General features: G+C 42.3%; 1 protein-coding gene across 1 annotated transcript; it reads left to right on the top strand.

Annotated features, from left to right (window-relative positions):
• Positions 1 to 3,202: 3,202 nt before the first annotated feature.
• Positions 3,203 to 8,306, top strand: kcnj2a (potassium inwardly rectifying channel subfamily J member 2a). Its single transcript, XM_047376123.1, has 2 exons — positions 3,203 to 3,342; positions 5,210 to 8,306. The coding sequence occupies exon 2, from the start codon at positions 5,438 to 5,440 to the stop codon at positions 6,719 to 6,721; it is 1,284 nt and encodes a 427-aa protein (XP_047232079.1). The 5' UTR covers positions 3,203 to 3,342; positions 5,210 to 5,437; the 3' UTR covers positions 6,722 to 8,306.
• Positions 8,307 to 18,751: the final 10,445 nt, after the last annotated feature.

Raw genomic sequence — 18,751 nt, 5'->3', positions numbered from 1 at the left:
ATCTGCTAATTTGACAATGGTGTTGCTTTGGTAGGCCGTAACATAGAGATATGTCCAGAGATTTACGATCGGTGGGCTCCGGCAAAAAGTGCTGGAGAGTGGTGGTGCTGATAATGATGGCTGAGGAGGTTTGAAGGACCTTTGTGTCTGGTGAGTCAGGAAGTCTTTTATCCAGAGGCGCAGATGGAACAAGGGAGACCCACAATCCATATTCCTCTGTAGATGAAGATGGTGTTGAAAGCAGAGCTAATGTCAATGAAGAGAATGCATGCGTAGCCCTGTTAGTTCTCCAGGTGGGACAAAACAGAATTAAAAAGAACAGCAGTAGCATCCCCAGTACACCCATGAGCTCTTTAACCAATCTGGTATGCGGTAAGGTTTTGTATTCCATCCTGAACTCTTGATCTTATGGTGATACTGGATAAATCTTTTTAGAGAACCAGCTTTGACTTTGCTTAATCAATTACCTAATTCACCAGCAGTGAATAGCTGGAACAAAACAAGCTATAAAACAATAATAAACCAAATATTACCAAAACCTTGAGCAAATAAAACAAACTATATCCCATACGGATTCTTTGGCAGCGATTTCTTGTAAATAAAGAATGAGTTCACATTTGGAAAGTCGTCCGGAGCTGTGGTTTGCTTTTTTAAAATGAAGACTTTCTAACAACAGATGCTGCCAGTACGCCAGTGTTTCAGTTTTCCAGGTCTGTATGACCTCCCTGAGTAAATAATGATGCAACAACATGCATTTCACATCCGCTGGGTCCTGCTAGTGTACTGAAAAACTGGCCTCAGTCTGGAAATATTTTTTTCCCAAATAACAAAAAGGATGTTAAATCATTAGTCATGGTTGTCTTTAATTAGTTTTGCACTTGCTTTGTAAACAGCCTGTTTTTGTCTACGGTCTTCGAGTTTGCATTGCTTTGTTTTGTAAAACCAGGCACCATGAGTAAGATAAGCAGATACAGAAGGTTGGAGTGGATTTCTAAAGTTTATACTGCAACCAGTCAAAACAAAGAACAACGCAGCAGGTAGATGTTTTGCTACTGTAAGTGAACTGCAATCTCTTTTTTTTGCTGCATTCAGGATTTAACTTCAGCACGGCTAACACGGATTAAATTCACTTGGACCTAAAAGTTTCCGCCACAGATCTCTGATGTTATTAGCCTTTTTGACACATTCAGCACAGTACTAGATGATTTTGTATCTTTAGGGTAATGTGGCTGTAGGCGAGGATGATGGCTGACATTTCAACACATTATTTTATTTTAATTTTAACCATTGTTGTTCTGGATGTATGTTTAGAGTTTCTGTCCTCCTGCAAGGTGAACCTCCATCTCAGACTCAAGTGTTTTGCAACATCTTCAAATATTGTCATGTTTTCAGCTCCATCTATCCTCCCATTAACTCAGAAAAGCTTTCCCTTTAGCATGATGCTACCACCACCATGTGTTACCACAGGATTGGGGGAGTTGGTGCACATGTGCATAGATATTTTAGAAAAAAACTGAAATACCAAGAGTAAACAATACATGTATGCAGTTTATATAAATTATGTATTGATGTGATGTTTTCATCTTTCATGTCCTTCATCATAAGTTCAGCCCAAACTAGGCGACAAGGAGCAACTCAAGTTACACAACACATGCCTATGGGAAACATAGCACTTGCCTATCAAAAGCTGACATTTGAACCCTGGACATGCCTGCTGTAAGGAAACAGTGCCAGCCACAACAGCTTTTCATTGTCGACAAAAACATTTTAAAGACCTTTTGTCACCATTATTCATCTTTTTATTTTGCAAATAAAATGTTTTTATTTCTGAAATCATGAAATGTACATATGTGGGTTTTTTTGTAGATATTCAGCTATATTTTGGTTTTAATGAAACAAAAACTGGGGAGAAATCTCTTTAAAAAGCTTCATTTTTAAATATGCCAGCAGTCTTACTCTTTTTTTCTCTACTTCAAGCATGGAAATCAATACAACTAGCATAAGCTACGAGTCTGAACAAAGCTGAAAAGAAAAATTTGTAACAATGATAATATATGGTCTTTACAACATTAGAAATACACATGTGTATGCACAGAAGTATTCAGACTATACCTATTGCATGATTCTGCTCTCAGTATGTGTTTACACAACTTAATCCTCTAGATGCTGCTGCTGCAGCAGCCTGGAAATTCAGACTGAGAATCCCCCTTCTCTTTCATGCCGGGCTCGCATTTCAGTTCTGTGTGTATGTCCGTGGCAGAAGAATCGCTGTTTAAATCCAGCCTCCAGCCCTCCACCTTGTGGTCCTCACTGGATCCCTGCACGCATTGCTGGAAATTGGGCATGGAAAACAAACACACACACACACTCACCCACACACACGCACACACACACACACACACACAGTTCACTGACACAGGTGGTTTGGGCTAATTATACGTGCTGCTATAAATAAACCCTAGCTAAAAATAAGCCTGACAGAGAAAAATCAAGGCTCTGTGAAAAACATGAAGCCTGTGGGGTTAATGTTTGTGATGAATTAGTGAGCAGGAAGAATGGTTCAGCTGGAAGACAATATGGTTAAGGGCTGACCTAAAATTACAGGGCAACAGATGCACAGTCTAAACATCTGAAGCAACCCGATAGCGCAGTGGAGAAAGACAGTCATATCATAATGCAGGCATGTAGGCCCTGTATTGAATGAGTCAGTATTTCCGATAGAACACTTTTTCCAAAGCCTCATTTGAGCAAACCCGAACTGCACATAGAACATCACCAAAATTATCTTTTTTGTTATTTGTATTTTATATGTTCACTTTAATAAATTAGTTTGGAGTAAAACAGCAGCTGTACTACTTTTCAATTTATGTTAAATTAATTTGAAAAATAACATACAGGTGATATTGCCCAATTGTAATGCCTCCGCTGCTGCTTCTGGTACTTATTTTTATGTCTAAGTTTCCTTTAAACCCCTGATTTGGGTTTAATTTGTCGTCGCCTAACTTGTTTCACTTCCACGATGTGTCGTGCACACGAGTGGTGTCAGTCAAACATGAAAGCACGACCACTCAGTCAGTTTCACTGTGCGCGCTCCCCCGTCCCTCTATCATTGGCCGGGCGTGGAGCTGGGGGCGGATCGCGCTGGAGCAGGTCGTTTAAAACGCTTTGGGGGAACTCAGCGCGAACCACATTATCAGGACCGGTCCCTCAGAGACATGAGGGACGTTTCAGCTCGTTAGTGCCAAAGTAAATAACAAGCGGAGCGGATAAACTGAGGCCACAGGAGCGACTGGATTATATTTCAGACAGCTTGATCCAAGCCGGTCCACAGATGAGCAACAGGTAGGAGAAGCTTACTGCACACAGAGAGACCGCTTTGGTTTAATTGTACTATTATGCCTAAATAGGAGCGTAAACAATCAGAGAAGTTTTATTTTAATAAACCGCGGGCTTTGATGATCCAGTTGTTTCTCCATGGCGCGCAGCCTTCCTGCCTTTTACACTTCGTGACTTCGTGGTCACATCTGTCAAACAGCCCGCGAAACGTTTTTAATCAGTCACTTTATATTTCTGAATGAAATGTGCGTGTGGATTTGTTTGTGTGGGACTGCATTGCATTACAACTCATTTTTAACCCCTGCACCTGTTAAAATGTGTCCTCTGGGTTAGGTACGTTCACTGTCTGACACATAGTCATCAGTGATAAATGTTCCAGTAATATACAAGTTATTATGATGATTTGATCAGGGAGTTTTGTGTAACTTTGTACCTTTCAGTATGCAAAATTGATCGGAAAATGTATAAATGAAAGCCTTTCAAATTTGCACGTATTTAATTAATCTCTAAGAAGGATTTAAATCAACATTCAGCAATCAGCTGTAAAATACCAGACTTCACTTGTTAAACAATGCAGCTTGCATTGCATTTGATGGTGCATGTCCATTAAATTGCATTTATATTACCCACTGAAATTTTAAACAGCTGCAGCTGTTGATGTTTAACACTGCAGAGAAGTTGCATCAGCCAGCTTTATGTTCCACAAGTGTGAAACTTCACTATGAATCAGCAGAGGTTGTGCAGTATACACAGTCTATAAGTGAGGTACCCCTCTGTCTGTGAAGACTGTCTAGCTTTCTCTACTGCCTTCCTTTTTGTCTTTACTTATCATGCAGCTGAGAGAAATTCACCATGAGTAAATACTGCCATGTCAGAGAGCAATTGGTCGATTAGGACTTTGTTGCCAAGACAGCCATACCTAATGAGAGATACTATGGTTCTGCTGGGACAAGCACAGCAGAAAGATGAGCCCCTCCCAGTGGGAGTTTGTTGTAAGTCAACAAGTTGAGCATCATAGATGGAGCTTATGCTTCTCCACCAAAGAGCAAAGTGCACAAACCCTGAGAGTGACATAAGGTCACCTGTAATCTCCTGAAAGTTAACAGAAAGTGCAGCTGTAGATGCAAATCTTACTGGCCATCCACAAAATATACATCAATTTCCAATTGCATGATATTATATTGTCCAAGAACATATTTTATGTGTACCTTTACAAATATATATTGTATTTTTTATCTTTTGTTGCAAGAATGACACCAATATGTAAGGTTTCTTAGAGAAAAACGTAAAAATTGAATAGTTTTTCCTTGTGTCACTAGTGGCCCTTATTTTTGTTAATTGTTTTTCAAAGTAGGCAGACAGGAAGTGGGATGGAAAGAGGGGGAAGACATGCTGCCTAGGTCTCTCGGGTTCAGGAGTTGAAGCCCGGGCGGCTGCATGGAGCACTGAGGCCTCTGTATAGATGGGTTGCCTGCTCTACTGCTACGCCATGCGCCACGCCCAGAAACTCTGTAACTCTTGACTGAAATAGAAATGATCAGGTCATAATGTGCGTCCAAGAAAAATAAGACCACTTTGTAAATGGCCAATAACTGGACTTAATTGCAATTACTGTGCAACCTCTCGCAATGCAAGCGGGCATGTCAAATCAAAGTTAAATATTTGCTTGTCATAACTGGGTGAAAGTTGAGGTTGAGACAAGTTCCCTCAACCTCAGGCTTTAGGCTCTTGATGGTTTTTCTCAGGCTGCACACACTTCTTGTTCTATTAAGGAAAAGATGATTTAATTGTGTTTTCTTCTTTTATTAAAGTTGAATGATTCTTTGGTAACTGGTTTATGTAACAGATATCTCCTTTTCATGTGTTTCTACAGCAGATGACGTTGATGAGGTCCAGTCCCTCAGTGAAAGAGGAGTGACCACTTCATCCTCCTCTTGTTGCACTCCCGACCTGAGGCGTCCCTTCTGCCGCCTCATTTTGTCACCATTTCCTCCCTTAGTCGGTTCCCGGAAGCGTTTCAAAACTGTTTCTCCAACGCTTTTTCCAGAAACTCAGACTGTTTTCTAAAGCAGAAGCAGCACAGCCCTCCCAGACTGAGGTGATGGGAAGTGTGCGAGCCAGCCGCTACAGCACTGTGTCATCAGAAGAGGACAGCATGAAACTCGCCACCACGGGAGTACCAAATGGCTACGCCAACGGCAAGGCCAAGGTGCATACTAGGCACCGGCCACAGAGCCGTTTTGTGAAGAAAGATGGTCACTGCAACGTGCAGTTCATCAACGTGAGCGAGAAAGGTCAGCGCTACCTGGCTGACATTTTCACAACATGCGTGGACATCCGCTGGAGGTGGATGTTCATCATCTTCTGTCTCGCCTTCCTCCTGTCATGGCTGTTCTTTGGCTGCATCTTCTGGCTGGTGGCCATCTTTCACGGGGACTTGGAAAGTGGTACCAAGAAGTGCGTCTCCAACGTGAGCAGCTTCACTGCTGCCTTTCTGTTCTCTATCGAGACTCAGACTACCATTGGCTATGGCTACAGATATGTGACAGAGGAATGCCCTGTTGCGATCTTCATGGTGGTTTTTCAAAGCATCGTTGGATGCATCATTGATGCCTTCATCATTGGTGCGGTCATGGCCAAAATGGCAAAACCCAAAAAGAGAAACGAAACTCTGGTGTTTAGCCATAATGCCACAGTGGCCATGAGGGACAACAAGCTCTGCCTGATGTGGCGTGTGGGCAACTTGCGGAAGAGCCACCTGGTTGAGGCACATGTCCGAGCTCAGCTTCTCAAATCCAGAACGACAGCAGAGGGGGAGTATATCCCTCTTGACCAAATGGACATAGATGTGGGTTTTGACAGCGGAGTCGACCGCATCTTTCTGGTCACCCCAATAACCATTGTCCATGAGATCAATGAGGACAGCCCCTTTTACAACATGAGCAAGCAGGATGTGGAGAACTCAGACTTTGAAATTGTGGTGATCCTCGAGGGTATGGTGGAGGCAACTGCGATGACCACGCAATGTCGCAGTTCGTACGTCACCAACGAGATCCTCTGGGGCCACCGCTTCGAGCCTGTGCTCTTTGAGGAGAAGAACTACTACAACGTGGACTACTCCCGCTTCCACAAGACATATGAGGTGCTGAACACTCCCCTATGCAGTGCCAGAGAACTGGCAGAGAAAAAATACATTCTGTCCAACACCAACTCCTTCTGCTATGAAAATGAGATGGCATTGGACAAAAAGGAAGATTCGGATGAAGGGAATGGGGGCAGCGTTGGGCCCGACGGCACCCAGATCGACAGCATCTCAGAGACTGAACACAGTCAAGCCATGGTGCCGCTGGAGCCACGGACTCTGAGGCGAGAATCAGAAATATGACAACTAAGACTTCTCATGAGCAATTAAAAGGAAAGAAATTCCCCTATCTACTCTGGAGACTTGACAATCCGAGACAGGAACAAGGGGAAGCCAAGCGGTACTGCTGTGGGAAGCTGGAAAAGGTTCAGGACTGTATGTAAGGGTCTATCTTAACTATGACTACACACAGTATGAAGAAACACAGCACTATGAAGAATGTGCTTAAAGCAGAACTAATTCTCCTCCAAGAACTCCCCACTAATGTGCGCTCAGTCTCTGAAAAGAGGAAGTAGGTTGTAGTAATGACCTCAGAAGTGAAGAAATGTACCTGGTCCTGTCTAGCTAGAACAAGGCGCTTTTTGAGTTTTCTTTAGATTTTTAGTGCTGCTACAGAATAGAGAAGTTACACACTTGCATCTCTTTCATTTCGATGGTTTTACCTAGAACCAAAGAGTAAGGAAAGTCGGAACAAAGAAGGTACAACGCAGGGTATTTGTTCATGAGCAGGTCTCAGAGCAAGAGATGTCACAGATCACAGTCTCTGTATGCAATAAATAAAAAAAAACATGTTTCCCCTGACATGACGGCACTGATTCTCTGAGCTTTATGTTTTACAGCAGCTGGTCGTCACGTCTGATAAGTGCTGCTCAAACCAACTGAAACCTCTGAGCAGAGCAGTGTTATTCACTCCAAACTGACAGAAATCATTAATTTAACAAGAATTAAAGGGTTTAAATATGGGAGACGTGAATGTTCTAAAAAAAAAAGTGCTGCTATGATATTACTTTTTTTGTTTTCTTCTTTGCAGTTTGTTACAGAAAAAAAAAATGCCAGAGTATTATTATCATAGTTATGTTTGTTTAAACCAACACCCAATTAGATTTGGTACAGAGAAGTAGAATATTTTAGGGAGTTTTAATACTGTTTGTTTTTACAGAATGTGTGTACAGTTTCTTTTATTATTTTTTCTTTACAGTGATCATCCTTATCTTGAGCCAATTCATCAAGCCTTAATCTGAGTGTTCAGAATGAGGAGACATATAAAAATAAAGTTTTTGTAGTTTTCAGAACTCAAGCAATGCTTTTTTTGAAATTATTTTAGGCTTCAACTTGAATCAGAAATGTTGATTACTAAACACAAACCTGCTTCACAGGTTTTAAAATATAATGAAGCAATGTAAGATAACATCAGAAATCACAATCTCTGAATGAAGATCGTGTCAAAACCTCTAAGTTCTTTGTGCTGCAAGAAGACCACAGATCATCTTTCAATACTAACACTACCTGGGTCTTTATTCTATGTTGACAATGTCAGAAAAAAAAAAACGTTCAAAGCCAAGTGTACTGTAACCCTAGCACATGAAGGTCTGCTGCACAAAGGAAAACACATTTATATCTTGTATGTTTTGTTAAAAACAAAAAACAGACGGAAAGCCGCTCGGCTCCACATCTAAATACTTTTTCTCCCTGTTGAAGTTGTTTTGTTGGCAGTCCTCCAAATGTACTGCGAAGTCACAGAATGTACAGATTTTTGTATTGTTACTATTTTTATTGTACATTATATTATATTGCAATTTTCCAATAAAATGTCAATGGACAAATAGAATCAGTGTGTCTCATCAATGATTTCTCTTTCACTTCATTTATCAGTTTATTATATAGGGACAAGTGTTCGGTGTCAACAAATAGCCGACCCTTAAACATTTGTAGTTTAAGCTAATTCACAATGCCTGTCCCCAGTGCGGCTTTTGTTTACATAAAACAATAGTATAATACAGGGTTTAAAATACAAATACAAAACAGTAAAAACATAAAACTCACCAAGACACAACGGCAGAAAACAAATAAAAACAAAATACACCAAAATACAAAAAATGCAAATTAAGTTGATCAAAGTGCTTTGCAATTTCACCAAACTAGTACTAAAATAAATACAACGTAAAGTAGTACATAAAATACAATAAGAGATAAAAGCCATGAAAGATACAACTGTTAAAAACTAATTTAGCATCTCCTGCTCTATTTAGTCAAAGGCTAAGAAAAACATTATTATTTAACAGACATTTGAAGAAATGGTGACAAATGTGGATGCTCCATGAGTTACTGAACCAGTAGCACTAGAATGAATCAAAAGATTACTGAGCACCCAGTGATTTAATTTGTGAAAATGATGTAATCATACAGACTAAATATAAAATTATGTGCAGGTTCTGGTACTTTGAATAATAAAATAAAAATTGAGTAAAAATAAATAATTAGCAAATAGCAATTTGAGCAAAAGAAACATATATTTCCAAATCTCACTTTTCCACAAAAGAACATCAGTCAGTCATTTTCTACCACTTATTCCATAGTGGGTCGTGGAAGCTGGTGCCTATCTCCAGCAGTCTATGGGCGAGAGGCGGGGTACACCCAGGACAGGTTGCCAGTCCATCGCAGGGCAACACACAAACAACCACACACACACTCATTCATACACCTAATGGCAATTTAGAGAGACCAATTAACCTAACAGGCATGTCTTTGGACTGTGGGAGGAAGCCAGAGTACCCGGTGAGAACCCACACATGCACGGGGAGAACATGCAAACTCCACGCAGAAAGACCCCCAGACAGGAATCAAACCCAGGACCTTCTTGCTGCAAGACAACAGTGCTACCAACTGCGCCACCGTGCAGCCCACAAAAGAACATTTTGAAACCAATAGTTACAGCAGTTAATGCACGTGTTAGAATAGTGCAAAGTGCTTCCAGGTACAACAACAACAACAATAATAGTAATAGTAATAATATCACATTGTATTTACAAGTGACCCTCAAGTAACTCAAGTAACACTCAAGGTCACTGTACAAATAAAAACTAAAAAAACAAAAACAATAAAACCAGATTAAACATGAAATAAGTTATATGGAGCAGTGCAGTTACAAGAAGCAAGCAGTCTTGAACAGGTGGGTTTAAACCCTAACTTTAAACAGGGGAAGAGTGTCAATGTTATGCATGTGTGGTGGGAGAGAGTTCTGGAGTTTGGGAGCAGAGATGGGGAAAGCTCTGCTCATCTTGGTGCTGAGGAGAACAGAGGGAACAGTGAGGTGGATAGAGGAGGAGGATCTGAGGTAGCACAATAAGGTGGTGACATGAAGAAGAGTTTTTCCTACTACCATGCAGGGGAAGATAAAGTATGTTTTTCATTGCATAACCCCCTGAAACTTTACGTGTAGCTCAGTAACACAGTTCTCATCAGGGGTGAGCTGCAGAGATCGTACTGATGAGAACTGTCACACAAACCAGCTGCCCTACCTCACTCTGTGTAGGAGAGAAGAACACCTTTTTATTCTGTGCTTTCAGAAAAGCTTCACCTTCACTCATCTCCCATCCCACCTTAGACTGTTTCTGTCGTCTGTCTTTGAGTTATGTAATGACAGCATTGGATTCATCCAGTGATGAAGGTGAACAATTAGCTACATTTAATAGTCAGGTTAAAAGAACAATTTCTGTAATACAATGATAGTTAGGTGTTTGGATTTTAGTTTTTATATGTGGTTGTGTTTTGATCATGTCTGAGATCTTTATCATTGTTTAAAAGGTCTTCATTAAAATCTTCAACATGCTCATTCCATGTTCATGTCTGTGTTTGGTCTAACTTTCAGTTTACAAAACATGACAATTATTGTGTAATTTAGAGAATCAGTGAGGAGTTTAAATAATGTTTTCAAGTATCTGGAATGAACAACGTATACGGTACCTGAACCAAATTTTAGCTTTCTTCAATAACATAAATATTATGTTTTTATTGAATCCAATCTTTTGCGTCAGATAAAATAATGAATTTTAATTTGTAATGAAAAGTACATGGTTGTTCGAATTTTATGGTTTTGAAAGGCTCCACTGTGTGAAAAAGTCAGATTATGAAAGCTGCACAGAGCTTGTCAGACTCTTTCATCATAGATTTCAGCTTCTGTGGGGTGTTAGTTGTCAGGATCGGTCTCAACACATTGTTATTTGTCACGGTTTTTTTCTAAGGACATGTTTCAGAAACTAATGGTTGAAGCTTACTTTTCTTCACCAGCTGCCTTCCTCTTTAGTGTTGAGGTCTTAACAGTTATTTCACTGAACCTCATGTAATCTGGTCAAGATGATGTAGGGTGAACAATTCTGAATTGTTAACTACAGTTGTTTGTTCGTCGTCTTCCGCTTATCCAGGACCGGGTCGCGGGGGCAGCAGACTCAGCAGAGACGCCCAGACGTCCCTCTCTCCAGACACCTCCTCCAGTTCCTCCAGGGGGAGCCCAAGGCGTTCCCAGGCCAGCCGAGAGACATAGTCCCTCCAGCGTGTCCTGGGCCGTCCCCTGGGCCTCCTCCCGGTGGGACGTGCCTGGAACACCTCCCGAGGAAGGCGTCCAGGAGGCATCCGGTATAGATGCCCGAGCCACCTCAACTGGCTCCTCTCGATGTGGAGGAGCAGCGGCTCTACTCCGAGCCCCTCCCGGATGGCCGAGCTCCTCACCCTATCTCTAAGGGAGTGCCCGGCCACCCTACGGAGGAAGCTCATTTCAGCCGCTTGTATCCGTGATCTCGTTCTTTCGGTCATGACCCAAAGTTCATGGCCATAGGTGAGGGTAGGAACGTAGACCGACCAGTAAATTGAGAGCTTTGCTTTTCGGCTCAGCTCTCTCTTCACCACAATGGACCGGCACAGCGCCCCCATTACTGTGGCATCCGTCTGTCGATCTACCGCTCCATTCTTTCCTCACTCGTGAACAAGACCCCGAGATACTTAAACTCCTCCACTTGAGGCAGGAACTCCCCTCCAACCTGAAGAGGACAAGCCACCCTTTTCCGGTCGAGTACCATGGGCTCGGACTTGGAGGAGCTGATCCTCATCCTAGCCGCTTCACACTCGGCTGCGAACCGCCACAGCGCATGCTGTAGGTCTTGGCTAGAGGGGACCAGCAGGACCACGTCATCCGCAAAAAGAAGAGACGAAATCCACTGGTCCCCAAACCAGACCCCCTCCGGCCCTTGGCTGCGTCTAGAAATCCTGTCCATAAAAGTTATGAACAGGACCGGTGACAAAGGGCAGCCCTGCCGGAGTCCAACATGCACTGGGAACAGGTCCGACTTAGTGCCGGCAATGCAGACCAAACTCCTGCTCCGCTCGTACAGGGACCGGATGGCCCCTAATAAAGGGCCCCCGATTCCATACTCCTGGAGCACCCCCCACAGGGCATCACGAGGGACACAGTCGAATGCCTTCTCCAGGTTCACAAAACACATGTGAACCGGTTGGGCAAACTCCCACGAGCCCTCGAGCACCCTGTAGAGGGTATAGAGCTGGTCCAGTGTTCCACGGCTGGGACGAAAACCACACTGCTCCTCCTGAAGCCGAGGTTCGACTATCGGTCGGACTCTCCTCTCCAATACCCTGGCGTAGGCCTTACCAGGGAGGCTGAGGAGTGTGATCCCCCTGTAGTTGGAACACACCCTCCGGTCCCCCTTCTTATAAAGGGGGACCACCACCCCAGTCTGCCAGTCCAGAGGCACTGTCCCCAACCGCCACGCAATGTTGAAGAGGCGTGTCAACCATGACAGCCCTACAACATCCAGAGACTTGAGGTACTCAGGGCGGATCTCATCCACCCCCGAAGCCTTGCCCCCGCGGAGCTTTTTAACCACCCCGGTGACTTCAGCCTGGGTGATGAAAGAGTCCAACCCCGAGTCCCCAGCCTCTGTTTCCACCACGGAATGCGTGATGGCAGGATTGAGGAGATCCTCGAAGTACTCCTTCCACCGCCCGATAATGTCCTCAGTCGAGGTCAGCAGTCTCCCGCCCCCACTATAAACAGTGTTGGCAAAGCACTGCTTCTCCCTCCTGAGGCGCCGGCCGGTTTGCCAGAATCGCTTCGAGGCCAACCGATAGTCCTTCTCCATGGCCTCACCGAACTCTTCCCAGGCCTGAGTTTTTGCCTCTGCCACAGCCCGGGCCGCAGCACGCTTGGCCTTACGGTACCCGTCAGCCGCCTCAGGAGTCCCACAAGCCAACCACAGCCGATAGGACTCCTTCTTCAGCTTAACAGCATCCCTTACTGCCGGTGTCCACCACCGGGTTCTGGGATTGCCGCCACGACAGGCACCACAGACCTTACGGCCGCAGCTATGGGCAGCAGCATCGACAATAGATGCGGAGAACATGGTCCACTCGGACTCTATGTCTCCAACATCCCCCGGGATCTGGTCGAAGCTCTCCCGGAGGTGGGAGTTGAATACATCCCTGGCCGAGGGCTCCGCCAGGCGTTCCCAGCAGACCCTCACTATGCGCTTGGGCCTGCCAAGTCTGTCTGGCTTTCTCCTCCTCCAGCGGATCCAACTCACCACCAGGTGATGATCAGTGGACAGCTCAGCCCCTCCCTTCACCCGAGTGTCCAAAACATGCGGCCGAAGGTCTGATGATACGACAACAAAGTCGATCATCGACCTCCTGCCTACGGTGTCCTGGTGCCAAGTGCACTGATGGACACCCTTATGTTTGAACATGGTGTTCGTTATGGACAATCCGTGACTAGCACAGAAGTCCAATAACAAAACACCACTCGGATTCAGATCGGGGAGGCCATTCCTCCCAATCATGCCTCTCCAGGTGTCACTGTCGTTCCCCACGTGGGCGTTGAAGTCCCCCAGCAGAATAATGGAGTCCCCGGGAGGGGCACTATCCAGCACCCCCGACAGGGACGCCAAGAAGGCCGGGTACTCCGCACTACCACTCGGCCCGTAGGCTGAAATGATAGTCAGAGACCTCTCCCCAACCCGAAGTCGCAGGGATACGACCCTCTCATCCACTGGGGTAAACCCCAACACGAGACGGCTGAGCTGGGGGGCAACAAGCAAACCCACACCAGCCCACCGCCTCTCCCCGTGGGCCACTCCAGAGTAGAAGAGAGTCCAACCCCTCTCAAGGAGATGGGTTCCAGAGCCCACGCTGTGCGTGGAGGCGAGCCCGACTATTTCTAGTCGATATCTCTCGACCTCCCGCACAAGCTCAGGCTCCTTCCCCCCCAGCGAGGTGACATTCCACGTCCCTAGAGCCAGCCTAAGCATCCGGGGATCGGGCCGCTAAGGTCTCCACCTTCGTCCGCCACCCAATCCTCTTTGCACCGGTCCCTCATGGTTCCCCCTGCAGGTGGTGGGCCCACTGGGGGTAACTACAGTTGTGTCTAAACAAATTAAAATTACATGCAAATGGTTATTTATTTGAGTAATTACATTAAAGTGTTAAACTCAAATATTATATAGATTCATTATGCACAAACAAATATTTAAGACTTTATTTCTGTTATTTTGATTATTGTTATTTATAGGCAATGATGAGAAAACCTGAGAAACCACCAAATTTGTCCTCCCATGACTCCTTCTCCAACGACTTAAAGGGGACATATCATGCTTTTAAATCCTTCTTTTTCACATTTAAATCATTCTGTTGTGGTCTATATAAAGTGCAGTGCTTTGGTCTGAATTTTCTTTTGTAGCTCCACAGTCCCTTTTTTTACTCCTGTTCTGAGGTGCGTCTTACAGCAATAAAATAAAAATGACAGTTATTGATAATTATTACGATATTGGTTAGCCAGACGTCCATGACCTTGTTTAGCAATTCTACAGCAAATATTGGGATGCAATAGTTAAAAAAATGTAATAGCAAAAACTGATCGGATTGAAAAATATGACCCAAACAGAATATAAAGATGTCTATGCATCACCTGCAGAGGCTAAATTTAACTTTTCGGCACTCCTACAGACTCCAACTACACAAAAAATTGTTTTAAGGGCTAAAAAAGTGGATTTTGCATGATATTTCCCCTTTAATGTTTACAGAGAACAAATACATTTTGAGATAATTTAAATTACTTCAATGCATTGAAAAGGGTAAGTCCAAAACACCTGAAAACCAAAGTGTCCACATCTCAGTGACTTGTAAACAATAAGGCAATTCAAACAGAGAAAAAAAAACCTTGCATACAATTCTGTAGGACATATTCTTCACAAGCAAAGAATATGTTTTTTTAATCTTCACAAACATGAAAATTGTGATTAATACTACTCAAAGAAAAACTCCTAAGTTGAATTTGATGTGAGGGAAGTTTCAGCATTATTGCCAACCCGTAAAGTCAGAAATTGAGTGAATTATAAAGGTGATGCTTTTATGTGTCAGCGTGCTTGTGTGTGTGTGTGTGTGTGTGTGTGTGTGTGTGTGTGTGTGTGTGTGTGTGTGTGTGTGATCTGATCTGTAAGAAACACACTATTTCTTCTCCAAGACATACTAATAAATCACCGCAGTGTAGCTTAAAATGAATTTTTTGAGTTTTTTGTTGGAAAAGAAACAAAACTTATTTATTTCTTTTTTTGGTAAACAAAAGCACTTTTTTCTTAAACCCAAAACTTGGCTCGATATAGGTCAGTCAGTGCAGGGTGGGAAAGTAAGGAGGCATTTTCCGGTCACACCATTTAATATTGCTTTTATTTATTGGATTACTAATATAAAGTTGAGAGCAGGAAAGGCCCATCCTGCTGGGAAAGGAAAATAGTAGCACATTGTTAAGGAGAGCGCAGCAGCCCTCACTGCTGTAGGTGGATGTCTGTTTCTATTGTGCTACTCTTCTGGTTCCCTGTTTATGAGAACAGTGGCCTGCGTAAACATCCAAAGGTAAATGTTAAGCCAGCTTTCATTATTTCTGTGTAAATATGTGACATATCAAGTATCCAAGCTGATTACTTGTTTTATCAATATTTATTTGTGTTCCACAGCCCACTCAGCCCTGTTCAAGATTACAGAGCAGAAAGTGTAATCTGGACACAACAATGTAGGAGTAACACGCCCCGACCTGCAACACAAACACAATCTGTGCTTCTGAACTATAACCGGAACCCCTGGTTTTTATTGAGGCTTCTGGGAAAGCTAGCGTTCAAACAGACTCAGCTCCCCAGCAGACCTGTGATCCTTGGTGTTTTGTCTGCGAATATAGTAAAGTCTTCCTGCTTCACACGAACCCCCGCCTGACCAGACAAAACCATCATCACACAAGGTGGATGGCTTGAAGAATCTGAACAGCAACCTTTGGAGTTTTAGTCAGGTCATTGAGCCATGACCCATTTGCAGAGAAGGAAAAACAGGCTTCCTTTTGCAAAGATGTAACAAAACCCACCTCTTAATTCTGACTTGTTACTAACAAAGACTCATTGTTTTTCAGCTCACTTGATCTAAAATGCTGAATTAAAAAAAAAAAAAAAAGAGGCAATTCGTTTCCCCAAATATGCTTTTTTAAATAATCTTTTCTAATTTTTTTATCTTAGTAACAATATATCAAAACGTTTATTTCCTTTCAGCAACTCGGCAAACAAAAGCAAAAAGAACATAATAGAAGATCCACAAAATGAAGTCCATCTTTTATAATAAATTTTTTCATCTTCACCTCTTTACAGCAAAATCCAATTCTGATGGGCTGAAAAGTCCCTTGTGAGGACTCCTCAACCAGAAGCTTCTACTGGCAAGAGGAACTACTGTGTTTAAAGAGACACAAACTAAACAATAAACGTTTGCTATTTGAATGGCACGGACCACTTTAGTCAGAACTGGGACTTATTACAATGTTTGTACTGCGCTTGCAGGGGTGGACTGATTATCCGGAATACCTGGCATGTTTTAAAGGAGCAGATATGCACCACAAAATTTAATCCCTATTTGCAGAGCTTTTTTAATCTGTCAGCAGAAAAATTCACTTTTTAAGGAGAGTCAACAGCGAAAAAATACTTACAAAAGTCTGTGCTACAACACTCATTACAACTTCTTAAGGGCCAATCAAAAGTATACAAACATCCTGAAGCTATTCATCAGTGTCTATGATCTGTTTGAATATGGCTGAATTGCAGCAAATTTAAAAACCTTCTTCACTGTCACTACTAAAGCCCGATCATCTTGGTAGGATGCAGTTACACAATAGATCAAGCCATACGTACACAACGTCACTGCCATGATTATCCCTGGGTTGTTTCCATGATGTTGTCAGAAGTCATGGAGTTCCCCTATCTACATATGTATGGGAGGTTTCAGGAATTTTCAAGACCCTCAATGACTTACAAAAAAAAAAAAAAAAAAAACATTAAAATGGGTGAAGTTAAACAAAACTGAGATTGTGAGGTTGTTTTATAAGATGTAGACTGAACTTTGTCCTTTTTCAGACAATTCATGTGTTTTTCTCACAACTTGAAAATAGGTTAGTATATCTATTAGCTTTATTGCTTTTTTTTACTGAGATAAATGACTTTTTTTAACTGCTATAGTTCAAAATACACACTTAAAATGAATTTGAATCTGTCACACTGGGCATAACTGTACGAGAAACATCAAGATTGTATTTTCATCAAAACGATAATACTAGTTCTCACTACAACTTTAAAGTGTATTTATGGGGTCAGGCTGTATTCATTCTTTTAAATAGTCTTTAAGGCTTTTGACAGCTTCTGTCATTATTTTTTGATACTGATTCCTGTTATGTAGTCCTGCATTACAATCCCACATTGATTTTGTTTTTATAAATTACAATTACATTATCCTTCCAGGTAACAAACTATAGGACAACCAAACTAACCCCATTACCTGCCTAGCAGATGTAAACACTTCTAATAAACATCAGAAAAACCAGGTTTCTAATTAAAAGATTTGCTACATACATAAAATCTATCAAAGGTTGCAGCAGGATGTTAATGTTGAAAGGGCAGTGTTTCCCCTTATTGACATAATCTTGAAACTTTGTGCACATATACACATGAGAATATCAGTGTTTAAGCAATATCTCACGTTGTCCTAGTACAAGAATTTTAGACCAGAAAGCAGGGTCCACATCCTCAAATAAATCTTCAGCAGGGGTGTCCAAAGTGTAGCCCAGGGGCTATTTGGGGCCCTCTGAATGTTGGGGCCCCCCCCGACAGAACAAATCTGGTCTGCAAGCACAGCTGATGTAGGTGGGCACTTCTTATTATCTTTTAGGGTATCATTTTTACAGACAAATAAAATCCTTTTACAATAAAAAAAAAATTTCATGTACAACACATATTATTTCTCATTCACTAACGCGGTTTCTGCATTCGTCTTGTTTTTGTAGCAAATAGAACCACAAACATCTAGCAATATTTACTCAGTGTATGCTTGGCCCACTAATGTTTTCAACTTGACGATACTTGACCTCAGGTGAAAAGGTTTAGAATAGTGATGGGACTTATTTTGAAGGGCTGCACGGTAGCGCAGTTGGTAGCACTGTGGCATGGCAGCAAGAAGGTCCTGGGTTCGATTCCCAGCCAGGGGTCTTTCTGCATGGAGTTTGCATGTTCTCCCCATGCATGTGTGGATTCTCACCGGGTACTCCAGCTTCCTCCCACAGTCCAAAGACATGCCTGTTAGGTTAATTGGTCACTCTAAATTGCCCTTAGGTGTATGAATGAGTGTGTGCATAGTTGTATGTGTGTTGTCCTGCAATGGACTGGCAATATGTCCTGGGTGTACCCTGCCTCTCGCCCATAGACTGCTGGAGATAGGCACCAGCTCCCCCGTGACCCACTATGGAATAAGCGGTAGAAAATGACTGACTGACTTATTTTGAATGGAACTGAATCTTCAGGATCCGTTCACTTCAAATAGCTGTTCAAAAGAGCCATTGAAATGATCCATGTTTGAAAATGTGCATATTTCAATGAACAAAGAATTTCATCTGTAATGTAAAATATATGTTAAATATATAAATTTTTGAAAACCTGGCATGTTGTGAGTGAAATTCACAAAAAAGTATATTTTATTTGAAATGTTTAAAATATAACCAAGGCATGTTCATGCAAAATATACGTATTTCTTTCTATGTATGTATTTCCATAAATTTAGATATAAAATGTCAAAATATAAATATCAAATACCAATGTAGTTTTTTACAACAAATGTTGTGTGCATTTATAGCAGTTTATAGTAGTATGTTGTTTGTAATATAGAAACAAAATAAAGAGCAAAACAACAAAATAG

This window comes from Girardinichthys multiradiatus, chromosome 10 (assembly GCF_021462225.1).
Source record: "Girardinichthys multiradiatus isolate DD_20200921_A chromosome 10, DD_fGirMul_XY1, whole genome shotgun sequence".
Lineage (NCBI taxonomy): Eukaryota > Metazoa > Chordata > Actinopteri > Cyprinodontiformes > Goodeidae > Girardinichthys > Girardinichthys multiradiatus.
Note: the sequence above shows the minus strand (reverse complement) of the source record. Positions and strands in the feature narration are given on the sequence as shown.

Bases quoted from the DNA above. Each gene is read 5' to 3' on its own strand.
- kcnj2a (XM_047376123.1), top strand. From the start codon at position 5,438: ATGGGAAGTGTGCGAGCCAGCCGCTACAGCACTGTGTCATCAGAAGAG.